We start from the raw sequence: 17,192 nt of genomic DNA, 5'->3' as shown, positions 1-17,192 counted from the left end.
TAATACTCATCGCTTTACCAAAATTCTTGCTTGAGGAGATTGCTAATACATTGCTTTATTTGGTTACATGTACATCCATGCATCGGCGGGAGGTATTTCAGGACCCCTTTAATAATAATCAGGGGCATATACGCAACGTTGGCTCTGCGGCAGCAGGCGCATTCACAAAACAAGGAGAAATAGCAACTATCTTTGCTTAAAGGATATCTCAACAGATGGCTGCTTCCGGCCGCTCCTTTACGTACCTTAATTTATAAAGAATGTCTTCATGTCGGAACTGCACAGGCCGATAGTTCCCAACGGACAACAGCCAGTAGAAAATGAAAGTCCCAGGACGCATAGACACATCGAAGATGAGCTCCTGATGTAACTTCAAAATAGCTGTAGCTCGTAAAAAATTGGGAGCTGTAGCAAGCACAAGAACTGGAAAAATTGTATCAGATGCCAGGGCAAATCAGCAGCAGATGGCACTGCATGATGTACTTGAGGTCGTTAACCAAAAATGTCTTAAAGCGGCCATGAACACGAAAGGCAAGTTTGGTTCATACGAAAGCTTGCCTTGTTAGCATAACAGCCACGTCACTTTTAGCGTAAACTTCGCTCAAATAAGATATATAATGAGAAACACAGAGACTAGGCATGTGGCTCAGCAGCTACTTTCCCGCACTGAACTTACGGCGTATTATGTCAGGTTGCTGCGATTGACTGAAGCTGACAAAATTCAATGCAAATTAAACAGGAATTATAAACTTTCAGAATAATCTTTTTGCGCTTGAATTTTGTGCATGTTCTTTTTACAGAATTAAGAATGTTTCGGTTAACAATGGTAGTTACAAACGAACACGTAAACAGAGAAGCAATTAGAGTGGGTCTATTGCGGCCGACGCTGCTTAACACAACCGTCGGGCGCGTTGGGCTGTCTGACACGACAATGACCAACTGACATGAGCGACACTGCCACTTCCGTTGCCCGGTTTGTCGTGGCCAATGTTTCACAAACCTATTATCAACTGCAATAAAAGATACCGCAGGTATACAAGTCCGGCCAGAATAACAGAGCGAACAGCGGTAATTGAACGATGTTGCTGCGCCGCGGTAACCAAAGGGACGTTACCAAGGCAGGCGGACGGAAACCAAAGAGACGTTTGCAGACAGCGCCCGCCTCGATCAAGATACTAACTTTCGTTTTTAGTTACCTGACCATATAGCATAACGAAACATATAATGCAGTGAGAGAATTACATGTTCGACTCAAATTGTTTATTTTATCCGTGAATAAAGCGGCATCGCTTGCCGCTGGACAAGTGCTGAGGGTACAATAGAAGCACCCAATCTTCTGCATAAAACAAACTCGTATTTTGTCTCAATGACCCCTTTAACTTCCCGAGTAACAAATATATCAACCAAAAGGCGAACGGCGTGATTGCTCTCTAAAACAAAGTACGCGTCTTTCAATTGAAGCTTGGATTTAAGACTCCGCATGTTTTGTTCCTCATCAACATCATCAACAGCCTACTAGGCTTACTGCAAGACGAAGGCCTCTCCCATCGAACTCCAGCCACTCCTGTGCTGCGCTGCTCAAGTTCATTCTTTGCCTCCGAATTTCCTTATTTCGTCTCTCCATCGAACTATACATGTACCTTCCCCTTCTTCTAGGCCCGTCTTTAGGTATAAGCACTGTTACTCTGGTAGTCCACCGGTTGTCCTTCCGCCTCACTACGTGGCCAGCCCAAGTCTATTTCTTTTTTATTTAAACTATGATATCCTCTACTCGAGTTCGTTCCCTGATCCAGGAATCTCGAAAAAAATCCAGGATTATTTTCTCGTTGTTGGGATCAGCACAGACAACCTGACCAAGGTAGTTATGATCTTCTACTTGTTATAGCGTTTCACTACTTGCTGAACAAGGTGCATTCGGCATGTTTATTCATTTTTACTTGAGATTTATTCGTATTTCTTTTAGCACCACAGCTATACTTGCCGATTCTATTTCCTCGAGCATTTTTTTGCAGGTGTTCTGCAGACCGACTTAGCAAGACTTTGTCCTATGCAAACCTCAAATGGCTCAAGTATTATCCGTTTATCCGTAATCCTGTGTTTTACCGGTCAAACTTCCTAGATACCCACTACAGACATGCTGTGAACAGGCTTGGCGAGATAGCATCATCCTGTAGTACGCCCTTCCAGATTAGGAGTTTGTGGCTTTGCTTGCGAAGGATTATCCTGCTAGTACATCCTTTATATATGTCGCAAGGAGTCTTATGTAGGTCTCCCCTATTCCCTAGTCTTCTAATGCTTCCAGAACTGCTGCGGTCCTCACTGCCCAACACTTTTTCGTTGTCTGTAAATGTCTTGTAAAGGGGTTTATTATACTCTGCGAATTTTTAGATCGCTTGATTGACATTGATGGAATCCATTGATGTAATCCATTGATGAGTATCGTTTTCTGAACTCCACCTGATCACTGGGTTGTTGGGAACTATGTTGTGACTTATGCGGCTAACTAGTACTTTGGTAAGCAGTTTTCATACAACTAAGAGTAGGCTGATGGGTCTGTAGTTCTTAATAGTCGTTGCTGTCCCCCTTCTTGTGAATCAGAAGTATGTTGGCGTTTTTTCAGGCTATGGGCGCTTTTAGAGTCCTTTATCATTCTGAAAATAGCGCAGCAAGCTTTTCCAGTAGAATATCTCCTCCCTCCTTTAAAAGATCCACGTCTATGGTGTTGTCACCGGCAGCTCTTCCCATTTTCATGCCCGTGTGAGCCTTTTATACTTCTTATTTGGTTACTAATGGGACAACGGGAGCTAAGCTTGTGCGCTTAGTAGTTTCCCCCGGTCTAACGTGGCTGGCGTATGGCCTGGTGTAAAAGCGTTCCGTTATTTTTATTATGTCGTCCATGTTTTGTGTAATGTTAACCTTCTCATCTGTGAGTCGTACATTCTGTCTTTACCGATGGCTAGCTTGTTCTTAGTTGCTCTTAAGCTTTCTCCTATTTGTGTCCGGACAGGCCGTCTTTGGAACTAGAACCTGGCAAACTTCAACGCACGAACCCTGTCTAGTGAGGGAAGCTAGTTATACCATTAGAGAAGCTCTCGCAAACTAAGGGAGATTGGATGGGTTAAGAGAAGTTAACATGAGAAGGCGTCATGGAACAGATTAGCGGACGCATTCTGCGTTACCAAGGACATCAAGAAAAAACAGAGCACGGGGTTGGATTCTTAATCCACAGAGAAGTAGCTGTGAACGTGGAATAATTCTTTAGCATTAACGAAAGAGTCGCAGTGGTAGGGATCAAGCTGAACAAGGGATACAGGCTAAAGATAGTACAAGCTTATGTGCCAACAGCTAGTTACGATGATGAGGCTGTACACACTTTCTACGAGGACATCGAATCAGCAGTGAGGAAGGAAACAACACAGTTCATGATTGTGATGGGAGACTTTAATGCAAAAGTCGGCGAGAATAAAGTGAGAGAGAGGTCAGTGGGAAACTTTGGAATAGGCAGTCGCAACAGTCGAGGAGGTACACTGCTGGGACTTGGGGAGAGAAATAACATGAAGTTTATTAACACATTCTTCTTCAAATGACAGAATAAGAAATTGGGATGGAAAGGTCCCAACGGTAAAACACTAAAAAACCGAATTGGCTTCATTTTAAGTGACAACTCGGGTATTGTGCAGGACGTGGAGGTGCTACGCAAGATTGGGAGCAGCGATCGTAGCATGGTTAGTTGCAAAGTAAGGCTGAATCTCAAGAGAGAAAGAAAGAAGCTTGGGAAAAGTTAGAAACTCGGCATGGAATCAGTCAGAGTCCGGGTTCAGGACTTCAAAAAAAAAAGCATGCACCCCCCCATCTGACAACGACAAAAGTTGAACGCGAAGCTTTCTCGTGGCGGATTCTTTGGTTGTTCTCTGAGTTGGGACTAAGCTTCGATCATGTCGAAATGGAGCAATCGGATAGATGGCGGCCTCATAACGCGAGTGACCCAGGTTCGAAGTCCGGCCACTGAAGCGTTTTTTTTTTTTTTTTTCCTTTGCCAACGATCATTCATACTCATCGTGAGAGAAAGTTGGCTTTCTTGCAGGGCATTTTCACGTTGCAGACGCCATCAGTGAGAACACGAAAGCTTCGCTTTAATAACCCTTCAAAACAAATTCGCGCTTTCAGCCGCTGAGAATAAGGATAGTGCAGACATTCTAAATGACAACCTAACAGCGGCAACCACAAAATCAGCAGCAGCTGTGGGAACCTGAAGGAAACAAACTACAAGAACTAGCTCAGAAAACGAAGGAACTAATTTCTAAACGCAAAAACATGAAAGTGTCGAAGGCGGCAGGTCAAACTGAATTAGCCGAGCTGTCGAAATTGATTAAGGGAAGTAAAACGAACGACAATCGCGCGTACAACGTTGAAGGGATCGAGAAAACGCATATAATTCGTTTTAGAGAAAATCCAAAGGTTAGCCGTCCGTTTTATTTTCAACCGATTTCGCCAGTCTGATTCCCCAACTGAACTAATACATGATAACAAAATTCAAACTTTAGAATGTCGCAGGAAAACAGCAAGACTAAAATTTCTTTTCTATCTATCCAGCAAAAAAAGTCTACTTGAGCTATCAAACATTCTTTCCCCGTTATCTTCGCGTTCAACTAGACGATATCATTCCCAAAACTTCACTCCTATCTTTGCTCGAACTAACAATTTCAAATACTCTTTCTTTCCTCGCACAATAACAGAATGGAACGAACTACCACATCACATTTTTGAATCTAGAAACGTGTTAAGGTGTATTGAAAACTTTTTTGAAGTGACTTAGATCTTGTACCGTAATATGCTGTATATTTCCCTGTTAGTTTGTGCCACCTGTATTTGTTTCCTTTTTTGGTCATGTTCTTGTATTGTACCACCCCCACTCCTGCCTGGGCTATTCTTAGCCTGCAGTATTTTCTAAATAAAATAAATAAATAAAAAAATGTTCGGAAATTTGTTCTGCCAGTAAAGATTGGAGTTCATGGGTTGAGGCGTTGAGACCACAGATTAAAAACGTTTTTCATTTGAAACTGGTAATATTCGCATGCAATATAGCCCTCTTTCTTTGTACGGCAGAAATATTCCGATGGTACGGTGCTGCACATTTCCTTTATTCAAAACCGATACGTTTATACAGCGATTATTTCCACGGAAATTGCAGAGCATGTGAGGAGGCTTTAACAATTCTACAAGCTTCTCGACTGGACCAAGTCAGGAAGCTTAGTGCGTGTATTTTGAAACTGCAACTTTCACAAGCAAGGTTTCGTGACAATGACAAACATTTCTTGACAAGATACACTGAAACAGGCGTTGTGCCCCAATGCTAGATTAATACAGTCTGCCGAAAAAAGAAGCAATATTTCTGACAAGCCTGTTTAAGACCTTTATTCAATCAAGAAAACTATTTCATCCTAGTTAGAAAAATTGCCCAAACTCCGTGCTAAGGAATTCTCATGCCATGTACACGATTCGTAATTTAGTCGCCTGCATAGCGTTTTCTTTTTAGGCGACCGAGTGGCGCTGACCGTAACTGCGCGGCTTAAACCAGCCGAACACAGACGTACATTTTGTTTTTGATGTGTTTGGCGCCGCTCGCGGTAACTTAAGGCAGAATCTTTGTGTCGTGTCTTTGTTCTTGTTCTGCTTTTCTGCGCTTCTCTTTCACACCATTTTTCAACCCGGAGTTTTTAATTATTTGCGAACACAAAACCAATCCACCGTAAATATTTCCTTAAAATAACGCTGTGAGTCTGCCGCGAAATACTTGCGCGCGAATTGCTGTGTTATGAGGAATGCAAGCAGTGCTAGTAGTCTGGAAAGCTTTTGCCTATATCTACTTTCCCTCATAAAAATCTTTACCGAGATTTAATAAACTTGTTATAGATATTGCTCAAAAGAACCCTATAAACATTTTGTCAACATTCTATAGAATATTTCTATTGAGTTTCCATTACAAATTGGCCACCGCGTTTCAATTAAAAGTCTATAGAGCCAAGTCAGTAGGCCTTATCGGTTCTGAATGTAGTTTCTTATGAGTTTCTTATGGGGTTTTTATAAAATATATTCAATAGGTTTTCTATGCAATTCTTACTGAGTACAGTCGCAACAGCCTGTTGCGTGGAAATCAGGTTTGAATACGGTTTCTGACGGATTTTTATAAATTGATGGCAATTAATGTATAAAATTCCAATTGAGTATAGTCGTAACATCGTGTTGCGTGTAAATAAAGTTTGAATAGAATTTTTGATGAGTTTTTATTAAATTTGCCTGGATTCGCTTTTTTTAAATTATTATTGAGTATGGTCGTATCAACCTGTTGCGTTTGAGTCAGCTTTGTATACAGTTTCTGGCGGGTTTCTATTAAATTTATCTGAATTAAATTTCTATAAAATTCCTATTGTACCCAGTCATCAAAACCTGTTGCATATGAGCTAGGTCTGAACAGAATGTATGATGAGTTTTTATTAAATTTTTCTCTATTACCTTTCTATAAATTTCTTATTGAGTATTGTCGTAATATCCTGTTGCCTGTGAGTTAGGTTTTCTGGCAAGTTTTAACAGAGGAGCTTTGCAGGGGCGCGAACTCTCCCGCGGTGATGTCCGCCATCCCAGGCGCCACCGCTCCCAAGTGCTCCCAAAACGAAGTGATGGGACGTCCACGCGCGATCTCGCTTGATGAGGCGGGGCAGGCGGCGCTATAGCACCCTACATATATGCACCGATAAGCTACCAGACCTCTGTGGATGGGCTATAGAAACGCAATACAGAGTCTATTGAAACTCAACATAATGAAGGTAATAAGATTCTTGCTGCGTGTTCGTTATAAAAAGTTTATTGCATGTCTAATGACCACAGTCCACACATTCGGAGTTCGAACGACTTTCTATTATAGAAAGGCAGTACAAAGTTTGTTAAAACTCAATATAGTGAAGGCAATAAAATTCATGTTGGATTTTTACAATAAAAAGTTCATTGATTTTATATTGGCCGCAGTTTTTGTGATGGGAGATTTGGTTCACTCTATAAAAACGCAATATGAAGTGTATTAAAACTCAATATCTTGAAGGCAATAAAATGTTGGTTGAGGTTCTGCAATACAAAGTTTGTTGACTTTTTAACGAGCACAGTCTATAAACGATGAGTTTTAATTGACTTTTTATTGACTCTATAGAAACACAAGAGGGGGTCTATTAAAACTCAACGTCCTTTTTCATGAGGGTTGTCTTCAGGCTCGCCCTTGAGGAAGGCACATAGACGGCGCTAGTAGTTTTTCTCAGCAGGAAAACTCCTATACAGCTCAAAAAGCATAGATGAAAATTTGGAATGAACCCATGAAACCCCAGGTTACTACCCAAAGACAGTGCACGCTAAAATTATTTTTATAAATTTTTTTGCGAAACTTTTGCTATCGTCCACTTTTGCCGCGGGCAAAAAGAAGTCAACCTGGGATCTCACTAGGAAGCATTTTTTTTTGTTCTTCATCTCCATCTTATTTAAGCGCGCTTTCATAAACGTCGACATCCCTGGGAGCTGGGTTTTTTTAGGGGGTGCTTTAACGTCAAAGTAACCTATTCAAGATACGCCCATAAAGACTATTTTTCTGTATTTTGTAAACTTCGAATGCATCAAGCTGGGAACTGCATAGCCGCTCCGGAAACTTTTGTTTCCAGAGCAACTTTTGAGTTACTGCTCCCCCGACCCCTACCGGCTATTTAAATATAAAAGCTTCCGTGCAGGAGGAGGCCAATGTAGTGAACACTGCAAGTTATCATTGGAAAGGTTATTGATGTTTTTACTTTACTGAACTGTTTTTGTTACTAAAATTTAGCTTCTTTGTGTGTTTGGCTATAATTCATTCACCAAACTAGCAAGTGTTGTAAGTGCATGGTACTTGCAATTCTGGTTTTTCTGTACAAAGAGACAGGGCTATATACCCAAAGAAGTGTATCGTACCAGCAATCCCGGTGGTTTCTTGCAGGTGGACGATGCGACTGGTGAGGCGATCTCGTACCGGCAGTTGGAGGACAGCTGTCGCCGCGTGGCCGCTGGTATGCGGAGCTTGGGATTCCAGTCTGGTGACCTAGCCGGCCTCCACAGCAGCACCAATGCCGACCTTATTGTAGCCTTTTACGGCACCGTGCTCGCAGGGGGCCGCATGGTCTTCGCCAAGGGAAACCTCACCCAGCGTAAGTGCCGCCGTGGCTTGTTGTTGCTTATTGTGCATTTTCTACAATGCGAACTAACAACGCAAATGCACTTCCGGTAGTCCTCGTAGGCACACGTGGCTCAGTACCGTGGCAGGTCTGGTCACCCCGCCGGTCATACGACTCAGAGGGCCGTATCACGAAATTGGTGGGCCGCTCCGAGTACTCAGGACCTGGAGCACGGTGTGAGAAGAGTTGCGACACTGGCCACTCATTAGACTGTAGAAAGGCATGTTGTATTTGGTTCAAGAATACTGTGAGCATGCAACATCCGAAAGAACCCCCCGAGCGGCAGTTCGAAGCGGCCGATGGTGTGAACCGCTTTAAGTCCCCACTTCGTCACTTCTGAGGAGCTGCGTGGGGGTCATCTTGCAGATATCGCATGCTCATAGTACTGCTGAACCAACACTATAAAATGATTTACCCCTTTTTGTCTATAACTAACACCTTTACACCCTGTAAAAACACAAAGAAAAACACCCTTTAAAGGGTTATTCTTGTGTTTTGCATGGGTTTAAGGGCGTTCCAAATGAGTAAAGGGTGTTTTCTTTTGTTTTTTTATGCCATGTTTTAAGGGTGTTAGTTATAAACAGGGATTTACACCCGTAAGAGTGTTACCATCTTACAGTGAAGGGGCATATCTCAGGCCGATACCAGCTCATTTCAAAATGAGGCCGCCATTTTACCCTTGTTACAGTGTTCTGATTCAGTAGCTTTACGAACTGACGCCGTACCTTCGGCGGTGTGTACACTGTAAAATTATTTACACCCTTCAGGGTGTAAATCCCTGTCTATAACTATCACCCTTACACCCTAGTGAAAGAAGCGAAGGAAAACACCCTCTTACACCCTAGCGAAAGAAACAAATAAAAACACCCTTAACGGTGTTTTGTAGTTTATAACACCCTCCATCATCATCATCATCATCATCAGCCTGTCTACCCCCACTGCAGAGTAAAGGCCTCTCCCATAGATCTCCAATTATCCTGGTCCTGTGCTAACTGCGAATAATTTATCCCCGCACACTCCTCAATCTCATCTGCCCAACTAACTTTCTGCCGCCCCCTGCCACGCTTGCCTTCTCTAGGGATCCACTCCGTTACCCTTAATGACCAACGGTTATCTTGCCTTAGCATTAAATGCCCTGCCCACGCCCATTTCGTCTTCTTAATTTCTACTGATATGTCCTTAACACGCCTTTTTTCCTTGACCCACTCCGCTGTGTTCTGTTCCTGTCCTTTAACGTTACACCTATCATCTTCCGTTCCATTTCTCGCTGAGTCGTCCTCAATTTAAGTTGAGCCCTTTTAGTAAGCCTCCAAGTTTCTGCCCCGTAGGTGAGTACCGGGGGTACGTAGGTACGGTAGGTGAGTACCGTAGGTGAATAAGATGCAGCTGTTATACACTTTCCTCTTCAGGGAAAATGGTAGGCTGCCATTCATTATCTGAGAATGCCTGCTGAATGCGTTCCACCCCATTCTAATCCTTATCACTTTACGACACGCATTAGGATGTAGCCCTCATAGAAATTTGTAACTGCGTGTGTATGCTTTTGATAACCAAAATTTCACTTAAAAACCATAAACAACTCGATCTCATAAGTAGTTAATAAATAAGGTCATGTCCTAATCGTAAACACGCCATCGTAAACGAGACCACCGTTTCCTAACCACTGCTACAATAGAAAACGTATACACAGTATTGCGATCTGTAGTCCTTATATATTGAGGTAACAGCTTCAGTTTGGCCTTAATAAACGTTTTAACCAGACAAAAAGTTAGCACCAAGAACACCTACTAGACAAGCCGTCGAAAACCGAGCCGTCGATCTTGCTCTCTTGTTTTGGTAAAGCATTGGTGGATGATCAAGGCGCGGCATTTACGAGATGGCAGCACCGTTCCGTAGAGCGGGAAATGCGAATGCTGGCTGAGCGGTTCAGGTGGGGATGACGACACTTGTAACTTACAAAAATTCTCTTGAAAGTCGCGGGCCCAATTGTACACGCCCTGTCGCAAAGGGTTATAATTATCTCTGCCACATGGTTGAGATCGGGGGTCACTACTTGGCCTAAGTAGATGTATTCGCTTACTCATTCCATTGCCTGTCCACTTATCTCAAACCGCTGTGCTCTCCCGAGGGTGTTTAGCATTACTTTAGTTTTATGCATGTTAATTTTCAGGCCCACGATTCTACTCTTTTTGTCCAGTACGGTAATCATCCTTTGCAATTCGTCCCTCGAGTTACTTAGGGAGACAACCTCATCAGCAAATCCGAGGTTACTGAGGTATTCTCCATAAACCCTTACGCCCTGCTGTTCCCAATCCAATGTTCTGAATACCTCTCGTAAACATGCTGTGAATAACATTGGAGAGATTGTGTCCCCTTGTCTGACGCCATTCCTGATAGGTATTTTACAGCTCTCCTTATAGATGACTATGGTAGCTGCGGAGCCATTGTAGATATCATCTAGTAATCTTATGTAAAGGCTATTCAACAATAGACCATATTAATACGATCAATCAGGTGATAGAGAAATGCGCGGAGTATTCTCAACCCCTATATATAGACTTCATAGATTATGAGAAATCATTTGACTCGGTCGAGACCTCAGCAGTCATGCAGGCATGGCGGAGTCAGGCTGTAGATGAGCATTACCTGAGGAAAACACCCTTACACCCTCTCAAAAACACTAGAATACACCTGTTTTAAAGGGTGATTTATCGTTACGTACGCCCTCCCAAAAGGTGTTTTTCTTGTTTTTGATCAGGTGGAAAGCTGTTAGGTATAGACAAAAAGGGTGTAAATAAATTTACAGTGTCTTGTTCCGTTGAAACGCTCCGGGCATCGCTCGCTTCTAGGCTGTCTGGCTTTTGATCCCGGCTTTGTGCGGCACTTCCGCGTGCGCACTGAAAGTCGGTTTCGCAAATTGGTGTTCTCGACGTTCTTGTTTCTGCGCCTCAGATTTTCGTTCGGCTGCTATGGGCGGCGCTTTCGGAAAACGCACTGCTTTCTCGTTTTGCGTAGCGATGCTCTTATTTCGGTGGCCTAAGGCCGGGTTCAGACTGTTGCCGCAACTGCTGTAACAACTTTAAAGAATGACGTCACTTGACGTGTCAGCCAACCGAACTGCGTGACACGCCGCTTTTTCACTTTCATAGATCACGATATGGCTTTTATGTCGGTATTCTGAACACGGCCTAAGTTATCGCTTAGCGCCTTTCTGCGTGACTTAGTCCCTTGGTTCGAAATTAGCGTTGCGCCGTGGCACATCTTATGGCGGATTACTCGCTGGTATTGTGCACGGGTGCCGTACCGTTGAGAGGTAGATCAGAGCCGGGAACCGGTCCCGGTACGGTATCCAGCAGCCGACCGATGCCCCTGCGCATGCGCAGAGGGTGCGATACCAGTTGTGCGCATGCGCAAATCGTTATTCTCTCGGCATTTATATTTCGCTGAGGACCTTTTCGTGGCATCTCTGCAGGTGTGTTGTCCGCACACATCGCGAACTGATGGTGACCTTTCTGCGGCTTACATTATCGCCCTGTTTGCTGTCGGTACTATCTGCAGAGTTTTAGTTGGTGTCTTGCCCATTGACTTCAAGGTGTCATTCCCGTGACCTAGATTGTCGTATCGTGGCTTTGTGCGCCGGTTCGTATGTGCATTTACGCGTTCCTCGCTATGCGGTCCTTCGGTGAAGCAGCTAACACTAATATATCATGGCATCGCTTCACCACCCCAGCCGCGTACGTTGACTGCGCAGCCAGGTGCTTCCACAGGCGCTGTTCTTTATTTAAAGCGAATCCTTCTATGGCTCACTGATGGCGTTGACGCCCCAGTAAAACACCCTGCTGGAAACCCAACTTTCAACACACTGCTGGAAAGCTACCTTTACGCAGTTGGTTTCACATAGGGTACATCAATCATACACCACACAACAATGGGATGTCTTTGCACACCTAACGCACCTTTCGTAATACAGTCGACTCTCGATAATTCGAAGTCGCTTAATTTAAATTTTTGGTTAATTAAAAGGGGTTTGCTGGTCCCAGCAATGTTGCCTGCAATCTAATAGAAGAAACTGCTTGATAATCCGAAGCTAAAACCCATTACATCAGTTAGTTGGAAGTTATTTCGAATAAAAAGCATCAAGGTGACCGCCGCTTTTCGACGAATTTCAAAATTTGCAAGCGCGACGAAGAAAAAACTCCCAAGCATTTCCCCGAGGGTGAACATGGTTAAGTGCGAATGCACGGGGTGATGCTATGAGGGGGAGTAAAGTTAAAATCCGTTGGCATTCGCCCGTGAGCGCGCGCGAGCCGACCCACGGAGGTCTGGCAGTTTATCGCTGCATATATAGGGGGGTACGCCGCGCCGAGCGCGCCGAGCCAGGTGGCTGAGAGAGGAGGCGAGCGCAAGGGGAGAGGGACAGCGGCGCACGGCAGCTGCAGCCGAGCGAGGGGGAGAGGAGAGAGTGTGACGTCACGGTGGAGAGAGAGGCGCGCGGCAGCTGCTGGGGAGAGGAGGCGCGCTGTGACGTCATACCATGACGTCACGGCGCGAGGAGCGGTGCGGGGAGCGGCGCGCACCCGCGCAGCCACGGCGAGGAGGCGGAGCGAGCGCGGTCACGTGGTGAAGTGACGTCACCGCGCCGTTGCTACCGACGCTCCTCTCCGCTCCACGCCGTTGCTAGGGAGAGGAGGACTGCGGACGCCGCCGCCGCCGCCGCCGGCGGTGGAAGGTTTGGGGTCGCTTATAAAGTGCATTCGCACTTAAAAAAGAAACGGCGTGTTCTCTACTGATGTCGGTGCCATCGCAACTGAGGCAGCGAAAGGTTTATATTGTGGCAGGACAGTTGAGTTCCGTGCCAGCGTACACATCTGTCTCTTCTGAACCCATCAACCTTCTTTGTTGCGCGCAGAGTAGTGTCAGCAGCTTGTGTGGGACACACGTCAGGCTTTGATTTTAGCGATGTCTCAACTACCATGGCAACCCATGTCGTACGCTCTACTCAGCGAGGAAAGTCAAGATACTGAATGAAATAAATAAGGCAGATGTGTTGCGGAATCATAACAATGCTGTTCTTGCGCTTTTTGCTTACTTGTAAGTTCGGTTAATTCGAAGTGGCTTGCGGTCCCCGTTGACATCGTATTAATGGGAGCCGACTGTACTCAAAATATAATTTCGCAGTAGACACGGTTAGCGATGATGATGACGAAATACATTCTCTGAGCAGGGTTGGACGCTGACTTTCGACTTTGGCAGTTTGGATTTTGGACTTTGGGAGAGGGAATTTTGCACTTTGGCTTCGACTCAGGTTGGATGTGAGAAAGCTTCGCGTTTTAACCACATTTCTCTTAGAGGGGCCCTCAAGGCAAACAGCAAGTTGGGCTTGGACGAAAGTTCAACTGCCCCGAAGCCCTATCAGTGTTTCTTCGGCGGCGAAAGATGTTTTAATCGCCGAGAAATAACCCAACAAAAAACGCATTTCATTCCTCGCGCCATTTCATGACGTTGCGCGTGACGTCCACGGTTGCCGGAAGCGAGTGAGACAGCGGTGTGGTCTAGCAGGAAAACTGAAACCTATCGAGCGAGCCATCGCGGCCGCGTGAGACCCTGGTCGCGCACTTGGCGCAAAACATCTTGTCTAGCCTACACTTCCGTTACCTCCCACTCCCTGTTCGTCAATCTTGGTGCCGTTTCGTCAATCTTTGTGCCGCACGGGACGTTAGATGGGGGTTAAACGATGTGAAAGTTCCGCACCGCCTTTTATTTTACCTGAAACGTCTAGGGGACAGCGCAACCGCAGCGAGAACGACGAGGGGGCGCTCTTTTGATTTGCATTGTCGTTATGGATAGTCGGGTTTTAGTCGCTTCGTGCACTTTAGTCGTTTCGATGCAACTTGTAACAGCGTGGAACGCTTAATTCGTTCCGTCCCGATATGGTAACGCTTATTGCGCTATCTGTTGAATATTTTCCGAAACGATTTGCCTATTAGCCCATCTGCCAGAAGTGTTCCTAGAGCTCTTACGAGCGCCCAAACCACTACTAACACACGCCGTGGCGCCAGCATGGAATGAAGAACGTGCATAACAGGATACAAATATTATTTTACCTATTTACCTCCTGCAGTAGTGGAAGCAAAGCAGCCCACAACGCCCTGAATCAAAAGACCCGGTTTCACGCACACATTTTATTCAACTTCAAGACAATAAAGAAATGGTTTCGAACAAACACACCGTCACGGCATACGCTTTGAGGCCGAAGCGCGAGTAAACAGGCGATCGATTGCCTCCTCATCGTCATAAGCGTAGCACTCGATTCTTTCGATTTACGGGGGTGTTACGAATCAGCCCTGCCGCAGTGCTTTGTGCCACACTCCTCGGCTGTGTGGCGGAGCCTCCACTGCGTGCACTACGGATCCAAACACGACGCAACATGTCTGGGAAAGTCCGGATCACTGTCGCCTCTCTCTCTCTGCGTGATTCAAACTTCGGCGTTTGGCAGACGAGGCATGTTTCGACTTGTATGAAGGACGCAGAAGCCGTTGCGGAGACCTCCTCTCTCCCCTCTCTCGGACTCAGCGGGTGCCACTGCTTCCGGCCGCTCACGAACCCTGGAAAGAGTGTTGCGTGTGTCTGTACCGTTCGTGTCATGTGCACAAACTATAGGGAAGGCTTGTTTGACCGTTAGAGCTTTGGGTATAAATAAAAAACCCCAAGCGCTGTAATTTATTCCTGTTTGAGCAGTGAATCAATGCTGTCACTCTGCTCGAATCCTGTACTGTAACTTCGCCCGTCGGGGCATTGTTCTTGCCTGGCTTTGTCTCATCGCTCGCCATGCAGCAAACAAGTCAAGTTGCCTTCGGCTTCGGGTCTTCTTCAAGGTAGCAACATTGGCTGGCCGCTCGCTTCACCACGCTACCACACGCATGTCGGAGGCGACGGAGCTCGGCTCGGGTACGCCTTCCCGTATGCAACAGGGGCGAACAGGTCACTTCACTCGGCGAAAGCCGAGAAGGTTTTTTAAAAAAACTCGTGCACACTCTACATACGCTGTACGGGGTTGAATCGTCGCTAGTGATAATTCCAACAGGAGCAGGCCGTCGAATTTCATCGCGAAGCGAACGCGACCACAACACACACATAGCTTCGGCCGCCGCCGGCCTGGGGAAAAAGATCGTTAGAGCAGGTAGCGCTATGTGAGGGACCAAAAAACTTGTTATATCAGGCGCAAATTACTGCCCACAGAAGAGCCGTGGAAGGACGACGCGCTACTTGCCGCCATGATGTAAACTAGGAAATGACAGACGTGTGACTTCGCCGAACCTTTAATACCCATCGCAACCGCCACCGGCGCCGCGGCTTGGCATCTTGCGAACATCAGCAGAGCTTGAATTATACCTGTACATTTATAATTGTTTATGACTTAAAAAAAGCTAACGTTCAAAGAAAGGTTATATGTGTTTCTTTGAGAGCTTGTGTGTTCGGGTTCTCGTTCTGTTGTTCGTCACGGGATTCTTGGCACATCCGCTCAGTTGGGTTGAAGTAATTTCTGCTGGGCGGCTGATAGCTTCATTTTTTTGGTTATTCACGCGATTATTTTCAAGGTACTGACCCAGAGACTGGTATATTCGTTTTCTGGATATGCCCATCTTTCTATATAGACCAAGTTAGGTTTTGCCTTCAGTGACCCTTTAAGAAAGGGCTTTGATTTTTTTAAGCGCCAAAATTGCTCGCGAGCGTGTGATCGGGTGCATTTTTTTTTTGAGGTCCACTGTGACCCACTGATGGAAATTAGAACTGAACAGTGCACAATGTGACGTGCGATCTTGGGCACCCTTTGTTAATGCGAGCATGTAACCACAAGTCAGCTTCTTTGTTCTTATGAACTGGTATACCAAGATTTTGTTCCAAGATTTAATCTGCTAATTCAACCACACTCTAAACTTTTTTTCCACCCATATACTCCCTAGAGGTTCTTTTTCGCCTGTCCTCTAGTGATCCTCCTTGTAGGAGTTTTTTTACTACATGGAACAGGGAGGTTTTGTTTACCTCCTCAAAACAGGGTGTTTTTAGGTGATAGAAAGGAGGTAGTTAGGGAGTGTTAAGAAATGTTAGGGAGAATTTAAGGAGATCAAAATGGAGTATTCTTTACTTCCTCAAGGCGTTTTTAAGTGATGTTTATGGACTTTTTAGGCGGTTGAATAGGAGCCAATTATGGCTCCCTTGGGAAGTACTTATGTTATTTAAGGGGCGTTTTGAGGAGGTTCAAGGGAAGCATTTACTTCTTTTGCATGGAGTTTTACGTTTTGTAGGCCTCGCGAGGGGAGTTTTTAGGAGGTTCAAGGGAAGCATATATTTCTTTTGAATGGAGTTTTGCAAAGTTGGGGCGGTTTTGTAGGCCTTCCGAAAGGAGTTTTTTCAAGGGCACAAGGGAGAATTTTTAGTTCCCTGCGGGAGTACTGATTTCACACGGTTTTTCTCGGTTTCAGGTTTATTTCAAAAGAACTTTCGCATACAAGTTTACATGGTACATGGTGTACACAAGGAGGCTCCGAAATAAAAACTTTGGGCGACCTCCTATAAGAAAGCAAAAATGGTAAATTGCTAAAAACACGCCAGTTAGGAATGGAAGACAGCAATAGAATGCTAGTTGAACAAACCGTAGAATTAATATTACTACAAGAACTGGAAATACGCGAAAAACAAAGATAGGCGCAAACACAACCACATGGTAAGTGAAATCATTATATAATAATAGCGGGTCGGGAACGCGTCACTACTTATCAGAACTTATCAGAACGCATCAGAACTCAGTACAGAGAGTTAAAAAATGGTTGCAGTGGTTTACAACAACAAAAAAATTTCAGTTGGTGGTGAAATGAGCGATCTGTGTGCTAGTTGAACAAACTGTAGAAACAATATTACTACAAGAACTGGAAATACGCGAAAAACATA

The 17,192-nt window shown here is 45.0% G+C and overlaps 1 protein-coding gene across 1 annotated transcript in view; it reads left to right on the top strand.

The window, feature by feature from the left end:
* LOC144149840 (putative 4-coumarate--CoA ligase 1) overlaps window positions 1-17,192 on the top strand; it is a 109,669-nt gene that overhangs the window by 51,781 nt on the left and 40,696 nt on the right. Inside the window, exon 2 of the mRNA XM_077681533.1 lies at window positions 8,009-8,216. Within this exon, the coding sequence (XP_077537659.1) occupies window positions 8,009-8,216 (208 nt within the window). The remainder of the gene's footprint in view (window positions 1-8,008; window positions 8,217-17,192) is intronic.

Source organism: Haemaphysalis longicornis, unplaced genomic scaffold (assembly GCF_048455015.1).
Source record: "Haemaphysalis longicornis isolate Haplotype H1 unplaced genomic scaffold, Haemaphysalis longicornis Haplotype H1 scaffold_1, whole genome shotgun sequence".
NCBI lineage: Eukaryota > Metazoa > Arthropoda > Arachnida > Ixodida > Ixodidae > Haemaphysalis > Haemaphysalis longicornis.
Note: the sequence above shows the minus strand (reverse complement) of the source record. Positions and strands in the feature narration are given on the sequence as shown.